This window comes from Astatotilapia calliptera, chromosome 6 (genome assembly GCF_964374335.1).
Source record: "Astatotilapia calliptera chromosome 6, fAstCal68.1, whole genome shotgun sequence".
In the NCBI taxonomy this organism is placed as follows: Eukaryota; Metazoa; Chordata; class Actinopteri; order Cichliformes; family Cichlidae; genus Astatotilapia; species Astatotilapia calliptera.
In genome coordinates, this window is record NC_137427.1 from 6,127,773 (window position 1) to 6,150,000 (window position 22,228).

Consider the following 22,228-nt stretch of genomic DNA (forward strand, 5'->3'; position numbering starts at 1 on the left):
GTGTTCTCCTTTTTAAAAAGTATCGATAAGAGAATCGATAAAGAATCGAATCGTTAAACAGAATCGAAAATGGAATCGGAATCATGAAAATCTTTTCAATATCCATCCCTATTTTTAACCTCCTAGGACCTGGCGTCACATTTTGGGTTATTTAGACCAAAATACTAAATTTTACCCTACAAGGGTCCCACTTACGAGGACAGTACACTGCTACTGTTCTATTGAAAATTTTAAACGAATATCCTCATACGTGACTCTCATTTTTCTTAGAAACAACAATTAGGTAAAAAAAAAAAAATCTTGTAATTCTTTATTTTTACATTCATCGGGTCCCAATCAGCCCAAATATCAAAGAGAAATTAAAAATTCATGCCGTGGAAGAGTTTGGGTCTTAGGAGGTTAAATAAAGCAATGCCAATCGATATAGAAATACGTCTTCATCAGTACTATTGTGCTGTGAATTCCTGTCTTCTAATAGATTAACTGTGTCCTGTCCTTTTATTATGGCAATTTCACCAATTTCTTGTTGCCTTGAATGCCGAACTGTCTGCTTATGTTTTCAAGAAATATGGCTGGAAAATGATGTTCAGACACTGGAGTATTTTGAGCAACCTTCAAATGGACATAATACTTTTTTTTTTTACGTCTTTGATATGAAATCTGAGATGGGCACAAAGAGTTGTAAAGTTTTGTGCAGCATACCCATATTCAGATCAGTTAGACATATGTCAGCGAGTGCCGTGGCCTGCAATCCCTCCATGGATACTTCCTGAAGCAGCTGTAGATTTTGCGTTATTGCACCAGAAGAGTAAGGATAGGGCAGGCGGTTTAGACTCGGTTCAGTTCTTATACGGATGCTTTCAAAGAATCCAGCTAGTCAAGTGGGGGTAGCGTAGTAATTCCGGACTTTATGGTTGAAATTGGGAAGAGGATTAATGATGGATTGTCTGTGTTTACAGGAGAAATGATAGCAATTCTATTAGCGGTTCAGTGGGTGGAAGAGTTGAGACCATTGAAAGCAATTATTTGTTCAGATTCAAGAGCAGCCATGGTCAGTCTATAGAGCGGTCATTCGGAAGGTAGATCAGATATTTTAATAGAGATTCAGCAAACTCTTTTCAGAATACATATGATGGGTCTGTCAGTAGTGTTTGTATGGGTCCCAGCTCACTATGGGGTAAGGGGGAATGAAGCAGCGGATAGGTTAGCAAAGGAAGCCACTAATCATAGGATAGTTGATCTGGTGGTGAGTTTTGGTCAGGTGGAAGTTAAGCATATTATTAAGCTAGAAATGAGGGGTAGATGGCAGAAACAGTGGGAAGAAGAAAGGAGGGGAAGGTGGTTTTATAAAATTCAAAGGGGGATGGGAGTAAGGTGAGCCACAGGAAGGAGTAGGCGAAAGGAGGTTGTGGTGTCAAGACTGAGATTTGGACATACAGGATTGAATTCAATGAAATGTGACTATTGTGGAGAGGAGGAAACTTTGGAGGATGTTATTTTGCATTGTCGGAATTATAAGCTAGAGAGGAGACAACTGGTCCAAAGTCTCAGTAACATTGACATGAAATTGGATCTTATTAAGTTATAGCAAAAGGAGTCGGGGAATAAAAGTTATCAGGCTTTGTTTCAGTTTGTGAGAGAAGGAAGATTGTTTGGAAGGACATGAAGAAGTTTTTTTTGGGGTTTTTTTTTAGCGTGATTCCTGTCCACACTCCGTACCGTGACACTCAAACAATGAGACAGTTTGCATGATGAAACACTGCACTACGTGTGTTTCACCACCACTGATATATTGTCATGTACGAGTTAAATTTAGCTGTGTAAAAAGATATTATTCAGTAGTAAAATCATTTATGGAATAGCTGACATTTCATGACCTGGAATTCAACCAAAAGCTGCACTAATAAAAAAATAACTAAATAAACTGATTAGCGTTTTGATCAAATTTATCAGGCCCCAGGCCACAGACCGGTACCAGTCTGTGAGACGTTTGGTACCAGGCCATTGAGGCTCGGGTGTGAAATTTATGGTTTTCAGGGTTTCTTTATTGTTATTAATTTTTTTTATCATTTTTATCATTAACTCTGTTTCCCTTGGTCTTTTCCTGTGTGTTATGAATAAATCTTCTTTTTTGGTACTGGTACTGGTTTTATTTTGTTGTATTTATCTGTGACACCTTGAAGGCCAGTCCGTGAAAATATTGTCAGACATAAACCGGTCCGTGGCGCAAAAAAGGGGACCGCTGGTGTACAACAACTGTTTACTTCTTCATTAGTACCAAATGGCAGACTGCCATCTATTACAGAAAATTTTTAGTGCCAGTCATTTTCACTGAAAATATATGGAATCTGAATTAGATTGGCATTGCCCTCAGTACTAATATTATGTTTGCTAGAAAGCTGTCCAGGCAAGCTGAGCCATTTTCACTCTAACAGAACTCTGCTGGTCTTGTGCTGGCATTCAAAAAAGTAACCATCTCAGCAGCACTGTACATCTTTCTAGTGTATTAACATATAAACATTTATCTTATACATTTAATCATTAGTTATTATTATCTCTGACTATCTTCTACAGTGTGTCTTTTGTTCTGTGTTCTTCTCTTCACCCACAGCAAGTTGCAAGGAGGTTTCTTACTGTTAAAAGGAAGTTTTTCCTCCCCACAGTTGCCAAAATGCTTGCTCATGAAGGGTCATCTTATTGATGGGTTTTTCTTTGTATTGTTGTAGGGTCATTACCTTACAATATAAAGCATGTTGAGGCAATTCTTGTAGTGATTTGATGCTATATAAATAAAACTGAATTGAATTGAACTGAACTGAACTGAATTGAAAGAGTCTTGTTCACCTCACTGGTGAACAAGACTCTGAGACACTTAAACTTCTCCATATGGGGTTACTTTTCCCTCACTTTAAGTTCATTAAATCCTTTTTACATTTTCCGACTTGGAGGAGAAAATTTTCGTTATGCAAATTTACTATGCAAATTTCCCAAGTGTAAACTTGAGGTCAACAAAAGGCAACGCGATTTGCAAATAGTGTAGGAGTAAACCCCAGACCACCAAATCACCACTGGGCTGTGCCTAGAAATTCTTCTCCATATAAGTTATGAACAACACCAGGAAGGGATGACTGCTTTCAAAAACAAAGAGGTAAAACCTTTACTAGAGTACCTGCAACTTCAGACTTGCAAATTGGCTCAAATTTCAGTTCAGCAGTGACACAAAGCAGTCAGACGAGATAGCGCATAATTTTTCTGTATGTTATGTCTTCTCTTTTCTGTGGCTGGCTCACAGCCCAACACTAGTACAAGGAAGTACACTACCTAAGCTTAAGCATAAAAGACCATGGGGTGAGCTGGATTTGAAGATGGTAATTTAGAAACACCTCCCATTCACTCCAAACATTTTGAAATGATCTGCCAAAAAGTGTTCAGACTAACTCTTTCTAACTCACTAAGAGTAATTCAGACTAATCCTGTTTGCCCCTGCCTCCACTTTTTATGCCTTTGCATTGAGCACACAGAAATTAATTCAGTAAACACTGTTTTTGCTTTTTAACACAGTAAGAAAGGGAGAATATGGCATTTTCTTGCCACTTTGTTAAAGTTTTCTGCATGACTAAGACTGCCATTTCTCCTTCCACTCCCTTTTTCGACTTATATAGTCAGGTTGGTCAGAACGTGACTTTCATGTTTTTCTTCTTTTGTTTTGTTTTTCTTGGCCTCTTTAGGTTCTCCCACTGACTTAGAACAGGAAGCTAAAGTAAGTAGGATTTAGTTGGTTGATATGTGTAACCACTTATCCAAAGCACGTTTAGTATTTTTTAACAGAATGTCCAATTGTAAAAAATAATCTAAAACCCCGAAGATAATAGGTACAACGTAAGAATCAAACAGTGATCTATCAGTAAGAATGTGCCAACTGAAGGGAAACATGTTCATCATTAGTTATTCTTTGGGTGTGGCTGTAGCTCAGGTGGCAGAGCAGGTCAGCCACTACTCAGAAGGTCGGTGGTTCGATCCCAGACTGCCTCCTGGCTGCATGCCAAATATCCTTGGGCAAGATACTAACCCGTGTTTGCCTAATGGTGGTGGTCAGTGTCCGGCAGCCTCGCCTCTGTCAGTGCACCCCAGGGCAGCTGTGGCTACAATGTAGCTTGCCATTGCCAGTGTGTGAATGTGTGTGTGAATGGGTGGATGACTGAATGTAGTGTGAAGCGCTTTGGGGTCCTTAGGGACTAGAAAAGCACTATACAAATGCAGGCCATTTATTATTGGTGTCTGGCTTTCTCTCACACATTAAATTTGTTCTGTCTTCCTCCCCTTACCCCCCCCAACCAGTCATGGTATATGGCTGCCCAACCATGGGTCATGTTCTGCTAGAGGTTTCTGCCTGTTCAAAGGGATTTTTCTTCCCACTGTCACAAAATTGTGCTGTTGTGATTTCGTGCTATATAAATAAAATTGAGTTGAAATAAATTGAACTGAGTGGAAATAAATGGAATATTGCTTTATCACACAAAACCCTATCACACAAAATTTTTCTTGTCCAGGGGCTGGTCTTATGGGCTGGAGTCTAAGCAGAGACCTCTTCCTCCTCACTGCCTCTTGTTCTTCTTGGGAGACATTAAGGCTTCGCCAAATTACCCATTATTTGAGCATTTGCACAACTAACAAATGTTTGATGATATTTATGAATATGTTGTAATGAAAGTACTTGAAAATAAAATATGCATAAACCTAATTGGCAACATAGCAAAATGGCCCATTGAGTAACCCTGACCATTTTTAGTAAAATAAAAGATGAGTACATGCTGCGCATAATGGTAATATAATATTTATTTCTTATTTTATGAACTAAAATTGTCCCTTATGTTGCCATGAATTTCAGTTGATTTAATATGCATGACACAAGTTCTAGAAAGGAGAAAATGCTTTGGGAAGATTTTATCATGAATTAAATTAAAAATGGATATAATGGGAAAGAAGAAAATGTAAATACAAAAACAATGTTGCATTTCTATTAGTACTTAAAACTGACCTCAAAATAAATGCAGGTCAAAAATAATCTCCATTAGAGGTATTATACTTGTCCATAAAGACATACTGAGATAACTGAACTATTGAACCTTTGCAGGAAAACTTTTGTTATAATGTGGTAATCATTTGCTAATCAAGGTTTATATTTCATTTTAGTATGGCAAGTATTACAGAAAGAAAAAATGTGTTCCTCAAGGTGTGGCCAAATGGATTCATTGTGGTGAACTTTGAAATATATTGCCTTCCAGTTAACTTAGATTACAGCTCTTTATGTCATGTTCAGGTCCCCTCCCTTAGTTCAGTATATATTCAGTGACAGGGCAGCACACTTTAAAGCCCACTGGAGTCGTCATAGGTTGGAAACATCAAGGTATGATTGTATTTTATAGTTTATTTATGTAACTGAAATGACATTTTCTCCCAGTATTGCATGTACGGTAGCTTTTAAATTATTTTTTCTTTAACTTAATTTGAAAATGTTCATTATTTTTCATTGGCTTTTTATTCATTACTACATAATAACTTTTACTCTGAAATCTGTGTAAATATAAATCACAGGATGAAAAAGCACAAGTAAAATAGAGTTTTATTGTCAACCCAACAATATACACTCAAGTATACAGTGGGATGAAATATCGTCCTCTGGATCAAAGGTGCAAACTGTAAAAATTAAAATTAAAATATACATATATACAACTATAAAGAAATAAGATAAAATAAGAACAGTATTGTACTTGAATGTAACGCACTGGAAACATCTGCATATTGTTTGTAAAGTAGAGTTTTTGTTAAAGATTCCAATGATTATTTATATTATTAACATATTTTATTAAAATAAAAACCTTTTAAAATCCTTATAAATGATTGAACCTGTTCTGAAAAAAACTACTTAATTACTTACTTTGTAATTATCTCAAACCACACAGTTTTAGTATGTTTGCAGTACTCTAATCAAAATTAACTGAATCAGCTAAATTAACAAATGCTGTTCCTTTTTTTCTTTTTTTTAAAATAGATCTGTCATGAATTCATTGCTGGTCATAGCGCTGCTGCCTTTGGCTCTTTTAGGGCCAGGTATGGCCTTTGTCTCTATTGGGGGTGGAGCATCCACTCATGTCAGCATTACAGGAACGGCTATATTGCAGAAAGTGCGAGAGACGTGTCAGGCGGTGGCTGAGAAAAATGGTTATGAGTTCAACCCCACGGTAGGTATACAATATGTACAAAATAGCATAAACTTAGTCGCCTGCCACAGATAAAAACATTAACACTTAAACACAAAGTCAGATCCATTTTAATGTGGATGTTTGTCTGGATAAGCTTTAAAAGCAAATAAGAAACCCACAGAATAAATGTACCCATTTATTGTCCTTTTTATGATTGTATTAAACTTAATACCAAGGCTTGTGTGTGTGTGTGTTTAATAGAACTTATAGGCTTTTTAACAATTTGAGCTTTCTTTTTCTGACAAATGCAGTTCCCCTCATAAAGTAAAATGTATTTTGTACTCACCTTTTCATTTTTAACAGGAATATTTTTTTGAACTTCATAACTTTACCCTTTAGGGTTCCTCTCCTGAAGAGCTGGTGCAAGCCTGTCTAGGTCCCACAGCAACAGGAGAGGTGTCTGGTGCCAAATTTCATTCTGCTCTTCAAGAGATCTACGCCCAGAATGGGTTGGTAGATCGCGACTTTGTCAACAGGTAAAGCAAAATCGTGGAATAACAACCTATGGAATAATTAAATTACATTTTTACAAATGGTAAGGCAAGGATCTCACTTATATGTTAAAAAAATCTTTTAGTGCTCCACATCACTTCAACTCTGAGGCTTTCTTGGAGGGGCGGAGCCTAATCACACAGGGCATGGTGGCCATTAAAGCTAACGTTCACAATGAGAATTTTCAGGCTGCAAGGACAACACTGGGTAGAGCCCTTCACACACTACAGGTGAGAGGGGTGCAACAAAACACCAGGGCATAAATGAATTAACTTAAAAAGGTATTGGAACAGCCATACAATCAGAAATTTAAGTATGGAGGTTATATGAGGTTTGTGTAACATGTGTTTCTCTGCACTCTCAGGACTTTTACAGTCACAGTAACTGGGTTGAGCTGGGGTACACAAAGCCATACAGCAACCTCATAAACCCAGGCCTCCCTCTGGATAACCTGGCAGGTAAGTGTGGATTATCACCACTATTATGAACCCAACCCATTCCCTTGGGATGGGTAAAGTGCCATAAAAAGATAACATCCATGCTTTTTTCTTTTCTCGAGAGAATATGTATAGACCAAATATCAGAGACTGAAGTCTTGCTAAGGACATGACAGTGGCTGATTATCATTGGCTGGTCATTACGTTTCATTTTCAGACCACTGCATTCATAAAACAACTCCAAACAGTGTACATAAATAATGAATTAAAGAGATGAGTTGCTTAGAGTCTCACTAGTTGTTAAAAGATATCTGGATATTTATCAACCAATCGTCTCCTACAGTAATCCTGTTTTGTGTGTGTGTGTGTGTGTGTGTGTGTGTGTGTGTGTGTGTGTGTGTGTGTGTGTGTGTGTGTGTGTGTAGATGTGAACACCCCCACCTGCAGTAACTGTGACAGTGCCAGTGGAACATGCCCCAATCAGCTGCTCCCCAACATCCTAAAAGACAAGAAACTCACATCTGGCTATATGGGAGTCTTTTCTTCTGTCAAACCTAAAGGTATCATTTCACACACATAGATAAATTACATTCAAGTTGAGAAGGCAGTGCGTACTCGAAGCAGTTAACACTACAATCTGAGCATTTTGCAGATGCCCAAACAATGTCTACAATGCCTGTGTAGGTTCTCAGTCATCAAGGCCATGATGATTGAGAACATCTAAGAAGCTTGGAAAGAACATGAATGGACTTCTTTAAATTTCCTGAACAAGTTTCACCTCTCACCCAAGGGCTTCAGTTTTCAAGTTTTCAGATTTCACTTACTGTAGCTTAAAATGTTAAATGAACTTCTTATATAGTTCTTATTCTACCTAAGCACTCACGCTTTATACAACATGTCTCATTCACCAATTCATATCCATTCATACAAACACTATTTTTGCAATGCTTAAGTGCTTTTTATCTAATATTCACACACACGCACACTCCCATGAACATTTAAATCGAGTTATGCTAATATTATTTATATTTTCCATTTAACCTGTGCTTTTACATAATGCTCTACTTCTCAATGAAAATAATAAACAGAATACAGTGTTCCCTCGTTTATCGTGGAAGTTACGTTCTAAAAATAACTCACGAAAATTGAAATTCACGAAGTAGCCAGCTTTATTTTTTTATTCTCCATGTTTTAAGGCTGTAAAACCCCTCACTACATACTTTATACACTTTACTCTGACAGGCATGAACATTGTCACACTTTTCTCCTGTTTAAAGACTCTCAAAGTTCGAAACTTTGTGGAAAAATAAGTCCAGTATTACAGAATGAAGCCAAAGATCAAACCCTGTTTTCAGGTCCAGAACATGGGAATAGAGCAGCTGCCAGAGAATTCAACATTAATGAATCAATGGTACGGAAATAGAGGAAGCAAGAACAATGAGTTGAGTAAAGTTTGACTCATCTGACTGTTTTGTTTTGCTTAATGCGCCTTATAACCAGGTGCACCTTATGGTCCGAAAAATACGGTAACTTCTACCTTCCTTTAGGATGTCCAGAAGTCCAACTTTTTGTGCGATGGTTAGCATCTTCCTCTGCCTTTTAGGTGCTACCACAGGAGCCTTTGACGGTGCAAAGTGCAGTGAACCGTGTTATAGCGAGGGACCACTGTATGTCAGTGAGCTTTAGATGTACTAACAGGATAGACTCTTTTTTTTTTTTCTTTTTTACCTCAGTAGTGCCATGTTTATGCTGAGCTAACCTAACTTGTTTCTGTCTGTGACTTTGTATTCATCAGACATGTATGACAGTTTTCTGTACCACTGATAAAACCCGAACTGAACCAAACTAACACACACATCAGTTTGATTTCACAATTTTTTTTCATATAATTTTTTACTATTATTACATGCTTTTAGGGTTTTTTAGGAGTACTTAAACACACATGCAAGATCAGTATATCTAATCAAGATATGGGTACAACGATCTCTTCCTTATGTAAGGTAAATGCAGCCATGGAGGTGCAGCTGATCGTACTAGCAAAATCAATCCTCAAGGAGGCATCAGCAAAGATGAGCGTCATCAAGACAACTTGGCTTTTCACAACGCTGCTGTGCAAGCAGCAACAGACGCCAGTCTCGAGTTATTGCAGGATCTTCGCTTAGCTGTAGGAGACAGTAACTTTTTGAGGTACTATAATGACACATGAACAAAGTATTTCAGAGTATACTATGAAGTATGAAGTATTTTACTTCAGTATTTCAGTACTCTGGGATTGAAATGAAAACTGAATTTTCTTTTCTCACAGAATGATGGGGATTGCTCGCTCATCTGTCTTGTGCTTCGTAATTGACACAACTGGGAGTATGTCAGATGACATTGAAGAAGCAAGATCAGTTGTTTATCAAATCATTGACGCATACAAAGGAACACAAGACGAGCCCTCCGAGTACATCCTGGTGCCTTTCAATGACCCTGGTATGAACTCCTCTATCCCGTTAATGATATTAGCATTTACTGGTATTTAAACGACCTGTACTAGTTGTATTTAATTTCTGTTTTATGAAACATAAAGTGCATTTGTGATGCAAATCTGCATATTGTCCCAATGTGCTTGTAGACAACCGGCTATATTTAGTCCTCAGGTCAGTCTACATGGTTAGCTCTTTTTTGTTCTTGTATGTAGAGTTTGGACCTATGATCAGGACAACACACGTGGATAAGATGAAAGAAGAAATCTCGAAGCTTACAGCAAGTGGTGGAGATGATGAACCTGAGATGTGCCTGTCAGGGCTTCAGGTACTACAATCAGTTGTGACATTTTCACTTGTAACTGGGATTTTGGTTAATCAGACAAAAACATTTCAGAAAGATGAAAATGTGGATGCATCGAAGATTTTATGTATACTTTATTTCTCCAGCTTGCTCTGACAGGTGCTCCTTCCTCTTCTGACATCTATGTTTTCACTGATGCTTTAGCAAAAGACATTGAGCTCAAAGACACTATCAATGCTCTCATTAGTAGCACTAAGTCAAAGGTAAATGCAGAATGACACTTCATGATAATCAGTATTCATTAAGCCTACTTAGGCATGGCAGCTGTGGGTATAACTGTGACATTAACTGATCTCCACAGGTGTCGTTCTTCATTACTACACCATTTAGCAGACGCCGTCGTTCCCTCAGAGCTGCTTCCTTTGACGACTACAAAGACATAGCTCTGACCTCTGGAGGCCAGGCCATTCATGTTTCCAAATCAGAGCTTTCTCAAGCCACAGATATTATCCTTGACACCTCAACTTCAGCTCTGGTATGATTCTACAGTTCAGTGAATATAATGAGACTTATATGACTGGACTATTGTTTGAAGAATAGAGATCGCAGAGTAAGTCGCTCATTTTTCCCCCCTTTCCCTCAATTCTGTCAGGTGACAGTTCTTCAGCGAGCAAGAAATCCTGGAACGCAAGAGACCTTCCCCTTCACACTGGATGAGTCATTGAAAAACATCACTATCTACATCACAGGAAGATCCATTACTTTCACGCTGACAAACCCTGCTGGTACCTCTCATTTCCAAACATTTCCGTGCTTCACACAACCAATTTCAACAAATGTAATTGCAAAATACCCATTAGTGATAATGGATGTTAAACATTTTCAGGTGTAACCCAGAGTCAAAGTGAGGCCAGTGGTAAACTGGGCACCATTCAGACTGTGGGCAACTTGCACAGGATTCGCTTCAACTCTGAGAAGCAGGCAGGAAACTGGCAGATCAACATCAACTCCAACCAACCCTACACACTCAAAATCACAGGTAGAATCGGGTATATGTTTATTTACTACAAGTCTTTATTATACAAGTGTCAGAAGTGATTCAGGTTCAATGAGTTTTTGCCGTGTATGTGCATTTCCTGTAAGTCTGTATTTACTGTAAACGCTTGCTTTTCCAGGCCAGAGTACAATTACCTTTATCTATGACTTTGTGGAAAGCTTTGCTGGACCTCACCCAGGTTACGCAGTGCTCAGTGGGCGTCCACAAGAAGGTACAGCACCACAATAAAGCAGTTTTATTCTTTTACGGTTGAAGGTAACTTCATTAACCTGACCTTATTTTGCTTTAAGAGATTTATTTTCAGTAAAAAAAAATGTGCTCCACACCCCACCAATAGAGTAACTTTTGACATTTTAACAGCATTGCACATAACGTATTTATATTACAACACAAGTAACAAGTGTAGTTAATTGATGTGAAGTTTCTGTATTACAAGAGCATCATCTAGTGGTGAAATGTATGACTACGTCACCACTGGCACCTTGTTTAGCTCAAAAGAGGATTTTTAAAGATCTTGTAATAATATTTTATTTTTATCTTTAATATAATTTTGTTTTCCGTTTGCTTTTCCTCACACTTTGATTCTTTTCTTCTTAATTCTGAAAATCCAGGCCAGTCAGCCACACTAATACTGTCAGTTATGGGTAGAAGAGGTCCGTCTTCGATGACTGCTGAACAAGTTAGCCTGGCAAAAGTCTCAGGTCCTGAGAGTTTTAGCAATGGTGTACTAACTCAGATGGACAATGGAGAAATTCTGGTGACTGTTGAGGCTGTCCCTAAAGGCGAGTTTGTGGTCGTTGTAAAAGGAACTGACAAAGTGTCCAACAGTCAATTTCAGAGGCAGTCAAACACCCAAATGTCTCTCTCCAAAGTGAAGATCCAGGTTTGTCTTTTCAATTTCCCCTTTAATGTAAATGTGTTTTGTTTGACTATAATATCAGATACAATGAGTCTAATTCGAATCAAATTCATTCCATAAATAGATACAGAATAATTAAGCATTCACAAGGTACAAGAACGATACCAGTCCTTTTAAGTTGTTGCTTTTCCTTGTCCACTCTAGGCTGTGGTGGACAGCAGTGTGGAGCCAGGACAGACCTTTAAGCTTCCATTCAGTGTGATGACTCAGAGCTCTGGTGGAAAGTATTCCATCAGTGCCAGAAATGACAGAAAATTCCCCATGATTTTCCCAAATGAGTAAGAGGTTCACTGCTAAAATAATACTTTAAATGTTAAATGTTGTAAAGACTGGCACTGATAGTCTGCTAATATTTACAGCATTTTTATATCTTTGAAGCTTAGTTAGCGTAACTTAGACCAAAACACATAAATTGGGTTCACAGCTACCTTATGTCCTGTTTGAGTCTAATTTGTTGGGCCTTTAAAATTATAAAAGGGTTGAGTGACCTGTGTCACCCCAATAATCAGTTGGTATAGAAGGTAAGGGTAAGCAATAGCTGTTATTGCTCCGCCCAAATGTGCTATACAACATTAGGTTTCTGTCACATCTTTAATGCATATAACAAATGTAGCCCCTGTGGTATTATTATATTTTACTCTTGTCTTGACAGACTCACCCTGGTAACTGGGCAATATGCCAATGCTACATTGACCATAACACCACCTGCCAGCACGCAGTCAGGCACTGATGTCACACTGACTATTGACGCACAGTCATCCAATGGCGTTGACTCAAATTATGCTGTTTTGAGATTGTCTGTTGTTACCAAGGTAAGTCAGTGAAATAAGCAAAAGCGCTTCTGAACATATCCACACAAATTGCTGGTACTGATCAAAAGCTGAATGTTGACAGTCCTTTCACACATGTCAAACACATCTTTCTTCTTTTCCAGATTACAGATTTTATTCAGCCATTATGTAAAGTGGTTAGCGTGCAGGATAACAAATGCCCTCATGATCTGTCCCAGTGTGGACATTTCCAGTGGGGGCTCTCAGCTAACATTACAGATGGAAACGGAACTGGGATAGAGAGCATTTCCCTCCATCAGGGTAATGGAACCCTCACATACACCTCATTGAGCGCTCCTATCATCGTGGCAAACTACAATGCCTCCTGCTGCTCACAGACTGTTGAAATAATAGCTGTAGATAAAGTTGGCAATGTGGGAAAATGCTACCAATCAATTGCTCGGTCAGGTGTCCCTCCTGCTCTTACTCTGTCGCTGCCACTGTGGATATGCCTGTTGGTATCTGCCTTCTTAGTAAGGCCTTGAAAGACTCAGGTTACATTATGCTAATCTTGTGTCTTTAATCTGCGCCAAATTTAAATCATTTAAAATAATGCACTTCTGCTATAATGTCTATTTTGCTTACTGGTGTTCAGCTTAAATAAAGCTTCTCTCAGCTTTTCCCTTATTTAAAAGGGGCCACCATAAGAGATAGACACTTGGTGGATTTAGCACAGTTTTATGTCAGATAACCTCCTTGAAACAACATTTCCAGGTATTTGTGTCTCCTTCCAGTATCAAATGTTAACCACTAAACTTTGGAGACTACGGAAACTCAGTTTAAATAAAACACTGAAATAAAATTATGAATCTATACTTGTGTGAAAATAAAAAGTCAGTTGTTTTTGAGTGTTTTAAGTAATATTGATTACTTTGAAATCTGTGGGTGAGACTGTTCTTTTTTTTATTGCTTTTGAAATGCAGCATTAAAATATTCACAGATTTTTGTGTCCCAATGCTTTTAGCATAAGTAGGCATAATATTGGTTAAACAATGGGTATGATCCATCCATCCATTCGCTTCCGCTGATCCTTTTCAGGGTCGTGGGGGGGGGGGGTGCTGGAGCCTATCCCAGCTATCATAGGGCGAGAGGCGGGGGACACCCTGGACAGGTCGCCAGTTTGTCGCAAGGGGGGGGATAGGTGGGTATAGGTTAATTATAGGTATAATTTTTAGTCAGATTTAAAAACATCAGTGAAATATGCTTCATAATGCCTTACAGAAGTCATGTATCGGGGTATAATTCCTTGGGCTAAAAGCTGAAGACTGTACATTGTCCAAATAAATACAATAAACATGTGCTTCCAAAATTTACTGATTGGTGGTGTTTCTTTTTCATCTAAATAATGCTACTTTCTTGGTTTCTGAAATATTAGTGGTGGCCTACTGGCTATACGCAAGAGGGGGCAATGCCCCCCTTAAACAAACGTCATGTCCCATTAAGTCAAACTTTTAGAAGTTTAGAAAGAAAATAATAAATTACCCACAAACTAAATATGGACAAGATTTACTATAGTAGCTGAATAATCCGCTAGAAAAGGCACAAATTAAATGATAGGTTTCACGTCTCATCCGCTCTTTGCCTCCGTGCACTCTTTGTGCGCAGGCTCACAGCACTCGGCAGAGAACTCCCCCTCCCCCAGCTAAACATCCATGCCGCGCATCTTGCCATTGCCTTCAAATTGTGGTTATTATTATGGTTAAGTTAAATCCAATTTATTAACCTACCTCTGAGACGAAGTGCATCTGCAAAGAACGTACTTTCTCCCGTTTGGCAGAGCAGGCAATGAGGTGCGTTTAATGTCTCTGTGTTAATTTGAGTTTCCATGAAATGTATTTGAATAAGGCCCTCCAATTAAGACAGATTTTATGTTGTTGATTTTAAAGATCTGAATTGATATTTTATTTTTTATTTCTATTTTTAAGTTTTATTTTTCAAGACTTTGTGAATTCTCTTTTTTATAACTGGGCCCACCCTTTTTAGTTTTGTTAATATTGGCAATAGTGTGAAGTGTTATTGTTGGTTTCAAATATATTCGACATAGGCTATCCAATTAAGTTAAATGTCATGTTTTAGAATATTTTATTTTATTTTTTGCTTTTCTGTTTTCCCCCTGAGGGATTGCCACCTTAACGTGGTCAGGGGTTTCACACGCGTTAGTGACCATAAAAGCTTGACCAGCAGCAGCTCAGCCTTCAGTTGGGACACCCAAGTTGGTCAGGTCTTTGGGTAGAGGCCTGACAAAGTGCAATCCAATTACCTGACAAAAACAGTTACCCCTCATATATGCCTGTCTAGAAACGGCCCTGAGTGCAGTGTGGACTTTTGAAAAATGGTGGTCATAAGGTGAAGAACAAACAGTGCAAGATCTTTTGCGTATTACCCCCACTGGAGAATATTGGTTTGCATTAGTTGATTTGAAACCATACAGCATAAAGTCAAAGTCATCATTAAACTCCAGGACTGCAAAGCTATTACTTGTGCTACACATTTTTAAATGATCACAAAATAATTTTATAAACAAAATGTTTATTTACATTTCTTTCATTTTAACAGCCAGTACAAACAAACTATGCAACTTGACTTGACAAAAATCAAATCAATGTAAATTCACAGTATGTACAATGAGGTTTAGGGCTGTAAAAGAATGTGTTAATATTGTGTTTGATATTTTTTGGGAAAGTTAGCTTTTCAAACATATCTGAGAAAAATTAGACATTTACACCAAAGTAAAGACATCTTTTTTTTTTTTTTTTTTTAAATACAGCACAATGTTGAACAGAATGAAAATATGTTTAAAAATAAAAAAAGATTCACTTTTAGTCCTCCCTGAATGAGGTGGTTAATTACTGTGCAAGTAATACAATTAGACTTCATTGCCATTTAGACATCAGTAATGACGTGGCATACTGACAGAAATTGAAAGATGGGTAATGGAAATTAGATCGTATTTTCAGTCTCAATTTAATTAAGACATGTTTTAACCTTAGTGCATATTTCAAAATCCAACATCCAAATTCCAACACTGGTCACAAGATGTGCTTTCCAGAGTTATTGTGGAAAGATTATCAAATACTTCTTTTTTAATGATAGGCAAGTGCTTCAATTTTTGTAACTGTATATATGAAAACAACATCAATAAATTACCAATTAAAAAAACTAACAAAACATCTGTTTTTAATGTGTTCAGTTGACAATATTTAAAAACGAATGCAAGTGTATTATGGCGAACTCATTACAAAATGAGAAAAGAAAAAGATGACAGCTTTAAAATGCCACTAGGACACTAAAGTCCATGTCCAAAACAAAAGCATTATGTATGCCACAAAGGCTTACTTGAGTTGAAGCCAAATTTACCTTAACAATTTTCCCTAAACTAACTCAGGTACAACATTCGGGAAGAAATACCATGCCAAACTGGGGTTATGCTCTCACACATCTTGTGACATCACCTACTGAATCAAAAAGTATGAGAAAAGGATACCTGCATATTCTGACAAACCAACTTAAATTTAAAGATGTATATTTCTGAAAAACCTCAATCTCCATCTATATTACACTTTACTTTGCAGAGAGCACACAGTGCCATACAGAACATTTTAAAAAGAAAAAAAAATAAAGTTCAACACTCTGGAAAGTTTCCTCATCTGCTTGCAAGTGAGGAGGAACAAAAGTGTAGCTAGTATAAAGAACAACTGTCACTAATCATTATGTTGCATCACTTTAAAGTACAATTTGTGATTTTGGGGAGATTTACTTGTCTAGCCTGTCTATATTGCATCGTTTTTATTTTCAACAGTACCAAGTGGCACGCATGTTCGTCTGTTGGCTTTAGTTAAGTTGCTTCCGTTCTTTAAGACAGATGGATGGATTTCCAACAAAGCAGCAAATGAGTACAAATTCCCAAACTCTCGAACCATTCTACAAAGATACAAAATAATTATCTCAAAAAGGCAAAATAAGTAAATTCTCCATTTGCATATAAATTCCATTATAAAAACCAAACAAACAAAAACCCGCACCACAGCATGCATTTTCTGAATTACAAGAATGTATATTTCCTATTTCAAAGCATACCATTGTTCCAAGGTGAACATGGTTTCTTACATGTCCATCTCTCACGGACCACCATGTACATTTTTAACATGTTTTTTTAGGTGACCCGTCTGCGTGAATTTCTTTGAACAGTGTGGACAGGCATGTGGTTTCTCCCCTGTATGGGTGTATTTGTGCCTTTTAAGGTTATTGTAGTCTAAAAATCCTTTTCCACAGAATGGACACCAGTGTCTTTTCTCTCCATTATGCCATCGCAAATGCACATTCAGTTCTACTCTTCTTATGAATTTCCTTTCACAGAGGGTACACTGAAATGGTTTCTCTCCAGTGTGGATCCTAATATGTACTTCTACGTCTCGTTTTGTGAAGAATCCTTTTTTGCAGATCTGGCAAATGAAAGGTCTTATCCTGCCATGCACCATTTGTATGTGTTTTGTAAGGCCAAAGCGGTAGACAAATCCCTTCCCGCAATGCTGGCAGATATGTATCCGACCATTACGGTGCACCCGGCCGTGGCGTTTAAAGCTCTTGGAGTCTGGGAAATTCTTCCCACAGAATGTGCATGAGAAGGGCCTGTGTCCCGTATGAAGACTAACGTGGCTTTCCAGTGCAGCACTGCTGCTAAGAATTCGACCACATTCCCCACACTGGTTCCTTAGCAGATGCCTACCTATGACTGACAAAGGCTGTAGAGGTGATACAATTGGTGACGTAACAAATTTGGGTTGGGGTGAATCAGGGGAGCCTCTGGGGTTTTGATTATCAGATCCCGTCTCCGTCTTTACGTTTAACAAAGACGACTCCTTTTCCCCAGGTGGAGCCATTTCACTTTCTGTCATGACAGGAGGTATCCACACTTTAGCTCGACATTTTTTCCCAACCCCACAGTTGGTCCGACTCTCTGATAACAGACTTTTTGCCAATTTAGATTTGTTAGACTTTTTCATTGAAGCAATTTTTTTAGCTTTTGCTGCTTTAGCTAACTTCATAGCATTAACAACTTTAAAACCCCTTTTAGGACCAGTAACATCTTGGATTAGTCTGGGCTTCTTAGCAGGTGTAGATTCCTCAGTCCTTGTAGGACTGATGCAATTTTTAGCTATTGTAGGGGACTTGACACTTGGGGAACAAGTTTCACCTTTATTTCTTCTAGTAATAGCGCCACCTGTGGTTATACCAAAAGATCTTAATTCCCTTTTAATCCTTTTTGTCCTTGAGTCATCCTTGCTGAAAAGTGAACTCCTACGGATGCCAGACTGCCTCAAACTAGGTGTTCTTGGACTAACAGAAGGCAAGTCAGTCTTTTTAGGACTAGTGCTTCCTCTGGTTGACATTACAAGGCTTACAGAACTTGATTTTTCATTTATAGGGGTTGTATCATTGTTAGTCATTTTGGGGCTACCACTTTCTTTAGTTGAGCTAGGACTTCTAGAACTCAAAGAACCTTTTCTACCTGAAGGCGACCTCCTCGGACTTAAAGAACTGGATTTTTTATATCTAGGACTATCCCTACCCAAAGACCTCCTAGGAGTCACTGAAGTCATTTCAGGACTAGCAATTTCTTCATTTAAATTACCCTCTCTAGGACTCACAGATGTGGATTTTTTATTATCTGTGCCTAAACCATCTCTATGTGTACTGTCCGCCTTAGGAGTCATGGTGGTGGAATCACTGTTAGCCCTGCTCTTCTTAGAAGTTGGCTCATTATCAATCATCTTGGGTAAATCACCACCATTACACAGTACAGATCTTACAGGACTGATGGAAGATGGGGCATTATTAATTAGAGCTGTATTATCTTTAACCACATCTCTCCTTCCAAGGCAAACAGGACTGGTTTCCTTAGTTGACTTTTCATCGTTAAGACTGCCATTCTCTATTCCAAGTTTCTTAGAGATGAGAGTGGTAGTCTCACTTTCTGAATTCTGTTCCAGACTTTTTTCAGTTCTTTTAACTTGCAAGTGAGTTTTCAGATGACTTCGCAGCCGAACGACCAAGGAGTTTTTCTGTAAGCTTTTCTTCTGTAAGCTTCTCTCCGTCAAAGAAGCTTTACCATTTGCAAAGTCAGAGTTGGCCTGTATCAAAATGGAAAGAAGAAACAAAAAATAAATAAATAGGTACCACATTCTGTAGGGGTTCTAATAAAAAAAAAAACAATAACAAAATCCCACAACAACAGCAACATAACATGATGACTATCAATTTCAATGTGTAACCACAGAAATTATGAGCCCCATGTACTGAATAGCATTTACCTGTTTTTCTGGATCTTGAACGATCGGTGAAACTGCCAGTTGTGCCAAGAACTGTGCTTTAGTCATCTGGAAGTGAGGGTCAGATGCCTCTCTGGACATGGAGGTAAGCTGTATGATGGCAGATTCATTCTCCTGTACGTCACTGCTGTCCATATTAGGAATGGGTTCAACAGATGTGGCTGATGTAGATGGCTGCAAATCTTCACCGACAGTTGCCTCTCTCATGACAGTGAATGTTTCAGATGACAGTTGAGCCCGCTCATGATTATTTGACTCTTCTGACTTCTGAGGTGTATTTAGAGTCACAGGACTAAGCATTTCGGTTACATCTAAACTACTGCTTGAAGATGAATCTAGCTTCTCTGAGATTGCTGGTTTTGAAGACATCTCTTGCATAGTACCTTCAGAAAATCCCTTTAAAAGCAGTTTCGATACCAAAACAGATTCGTTGGGGGATACTGAAAATGGAAGTTTGGTTAATCTGACCACAGGAGTGAGCTTCCTATCAACAGTCGGCTGTGATGCTGGTATTATCTTAACTGACTGTTCTAAACTGGTTTCTGTAGGAGTGCTTATCACTTCAGAAACAGAGGCAGTTTGTTCAGGAGATTCAGGGCTGTCGGTTGTGTTTTCACTTTGAGAGAATGCTGTGTCATCGGAAGCTGAAACACTTAACTCCTGTGAAGCTGCAGTCGACTGTGTAGATGTCAATGTGACAGGAACATCACGAGGCATTGCTGCCTCTTGCGTTGCTTTCACAACTATTGTCTGTGGCGGATGTTTACTTGGTGCCACTGCTGCCAACCGTATTGGAACTATGATTGTTATTTTTTTGTGTGGTGGACCACCTGTTTGCTGATTTTCTGATGGTTTAGTCAACTGTGAAACTGGGACTAATGTCATGGAGGTAGTATTTGTTTGTTGAGGAAGACAGAAAAGTGAAGGCGTTTCCAGAGGCAACCCTGCAACTCCAGAAGTTGCAAGTAAATTATTGTGTGTAGTCCTCGACTCTATAGAAGAAAGCTTTGTTGTAGACGATGCTATATTGTGAGATGGTCCTACTCTTGGCACAACAGTTATTATTTTAGGCCTAATTTTAGTCAGTTTTCTGGGTGCTACGGGGTGGGAAGATGGCAGGACAAAAGTTTGAGTAGCAGCATTTGATAAAACTTGCTGTTGTTGTGGTGTAACAAATGCTTTGAGGGTTTCATTGGCCTCTACACTTGACTGAGATTTTACAGTAAGATTCTGTGTCTGTGGTTTAGCTAGGATTTTGTCCACTGTTTGTAGGGTATCCACACAGGGAGCACAATGAGTCATAGGTGATGAAATTTTTTCGGAAGACGGAATAATATTTCCCATTGTTGACTGATTCATTGCTTCAACTAGCAGCATTGCATCCTGAAGTGTTGCAGAAGTGCGACGTTCCTTGTGCTGACCGGGTGTCAGTTGTGGTGAGTCCAATGGAGGAGAGTTCAATGTTTTCTTTGCAGATAAAGCTTCAATGGATGGAGCCTCAACTGCCTCTTTCTCTACACCCGTGGGAAGCTGCTGAGTTTCAGGGTCTACTGGCTTTTCAGAAGAACTGCTACTCAAAGACAAAACTGAAGCAGGCAGAGAACCAGCCTTTCTATTGTCCATGTTTTTCAAATCAGTGCTTGCCATCTCCTGTACAGATGGATTGGCAGTAGAGGAAGTCTCTTTCGACTGAATCCCAGATGATCTTGGAGAGGCAAAAGCAGAAATCTTCACTGCATCTACTGCAGTGGATTTGTCAACTATTTCTGAAGGTGTGTTCAACTGTTCCTGGCCTTTTAAGGCATCAAAAGATGATGACACAAGTGCTTCTTTTGGTTTAATTTTCTTTGGTGGCCGTCCTCTTCTACGCCGTACTGACACATTAGTTTTGGAAGTAGCTTCATCTTCTGCCAAGCTGTTTTTTAATTCTTCACAAATAACTTCTTTGTTGACCAATATGGACCCCCCTAACTGTTCATCTGCACAGTGCACATGTGCAGATGGCTTAACAGTAATAGCAGTTTGTTCATTTTCTACTGTTTCACCATCTCTTTGACATTGCTGAAGAACCTGTGTCTCTACTTCTGATGTCTCCTGATCAACTTCAGACTCTTCTTTGATATTGTCCGTCATTGCAGCAAGTGAAATAACTATTGAATGTTCTGAATCAGTGGTCTGGCTCTGCGTTCCCTCTGAACGGCTACTCTCTCCCATACAGGATACCTCCCGGACCATTTTGGTCTCTTCATCTTTTCGAGCTGATGTAGTTTCTTCTGTTGAATCTTCCTGGTTAATAAGCATCCCTTCATTTTCAGTTCCATTTAAAGAGACATGTAAAGAACCTAGGCACCACAGTGATAAAGATGTCAGAAGAAACATAAGAGGAAAAAGTTACTAAGGCAGAGAAAACTCTGGAACAATGAAACTTTAGTTAGACATTTTTTCCTTTTCCCCTTAACATTACATGGTCCATACAATTATTTTAAAGGGAACTGTTTATTTTATTTTTTTAAAGATGTGCTAAGTCCTGTTTTGATTTGGCACTCATATACTACCACTGGGAAATGCTGCACACACAACCTGTTTACTGGTGAATAATCTTCCACTATTATTTTGGATGTTTAAACTCTGCCAACCATTTAGCCTCAACCCTTTCTACCTTGCACTTTCCCTACTGACTGCTATAGTGTTGTCGTCAAGCTGCTTCCCAAATGAGGTTTCATCTCCAGGCTAGACATACACAAAAATTAAACTGTAGCTAAGGATGGCAGTTGCTGTTGTGCTCTAACACAATCTGCAGCAGGTGGGGAAGACCTGCACTACGGTTTCAAACAGCTCTCTCACACAACAGAGGCAGAATCTCAGTGAAGTAGCAGTTGATTATAACATTCAGTTAACTAAACACATTTGACCATCACAAGATAATTGGGAAATAATACATTTGCTGATGAGCAAATTCAAAATGCCATTATTTAATTCTTACAATTCTTTCTTTATTCCAAAACCATCAGTTTAATTTCCTCACCTGAAACATTACTAAGGGCTTGTTCAGAGGCCACTGCTGACTCAACTTCCTCTTCTTTTAACTCAGACTGTAGAGAAGTATCACTGTATGATTCCTGTAGGAGG

At 38.6% G+C, this 22,228-nt stretch overlaps 2 protein-coding genes across 5 annotated transcripts in view; one reads left to right on the forward strand and one right to left on the reverse strand.

Annotated features, from left to right (window-relative positions):
- Window positions 1–14,083, forward strand: part of vwa11 (von Willebrand factor A domain containing 11) — a 28,513-nt gene extending 14,430 nt beyond the window's left edge. The window contains exons 1-18 of one of the 3 annotated variants that reach the window (XM_026169909.2): window positions 3,729–3,760; window positions 6,053–6,242; window positions 6,603–6,739; window positions 6,841–6,985; window positions 7,120–7,213; window positions 7,618–7,752; window positions 9,193–9,379; window positions 9,498–9,667; window positions 9,876–9,988; window positions 10,111–10,227; window positions 10,326–10,499; window positions 10,617–10,749; window positions 10,851–11,003; window positions 11,140–11,232; window positions 11,633–11,904; window positions 12,085–12,218; window positions 12,593–12,752; window positions 12,875–14,083. In XM_026169909.2, the coding sequence (XP_026025694.1) occupies window positions 6,060–6,242; window positions 6,603–6,739; window positions 6,841–6,985; window positions 7,120–7,213; window positions 7,618–7,752; window positions 9,193–9,379; window positions 9,498–9,667; window positions 9,876–9,988; window positions 10,111–10,227; window positions 10,326–10,499; window positions 10,617–10,749; window positions 10,851–11,003; window positions 11,140–11,232; window positions 11,633–11,904; window positions 12,085–12,218; window positions 12,593–12,752; window positions 12,875–13,255 (2,781 nt within the window). In that variant the 5' untranslated portion in view covers window positions 3,729–3,760; window positions 6,053–6,059 and the 3' untranslated portion in view covers window positions 13,256–14,083. Of the gene's footprint in view, window positions 1–3,728; window positions 3,761–5,156; window positions 5,408–6,052; window positions 6,243–6,602; window positions 6,740–6,840; window positions 6,986–7,119; window positions 7,214–7,617; window positions 7,753–9,192; window positions 9,380–9,497; window positions 9,668–9,875; window positions 9,989–10,110; window positions 10,228–10,325; window positions 10,500–10,616; window positions 10,750–10,850; window positions 11,004–11,139; window positions 11,233–11,632; window positions 11,905–12,084; window positions 12,219–12,592; window positions 12,753–12,874 lie in introns of those variants that run through there. The other 2 variants (XM_080302692.1, XM_026169908.2) reach the window with 2 other exon arrangements.
- A 1,199-nt stretch (window positions 14,084–15,282) lies between these two features.
- Window positions 15,283–22,228, reverse strand: part of LOC113023666 (uncharacterized) — a 16,208-nt gene continuing 9,262 nt past the window's right edge. For both annotated transcript variants that reach the window (XM_026169914.2, XM_026169913.2), the window contains exons 3-5: window positions 22,125–22,218; window positions 19,082–21,441; window positions 15,283–18,901 (exon numbers count right to left, since the gene is read on the reverse strand). In XM_026169914.2, coding sequence (XP_026025699.1) covers window positions 16,889–18,901; window positions 19,082–21,441; window positions 22,125–22,218 — 4,467 coding nt within the window. In that variant the 3' untranslated portion in view covers window positions 15,283–16,888. The remainder of the gene's footprint in view (window positions 18,902–19,081; window positions 21,442–22,124; window positions 22,219–22,228) is intronic.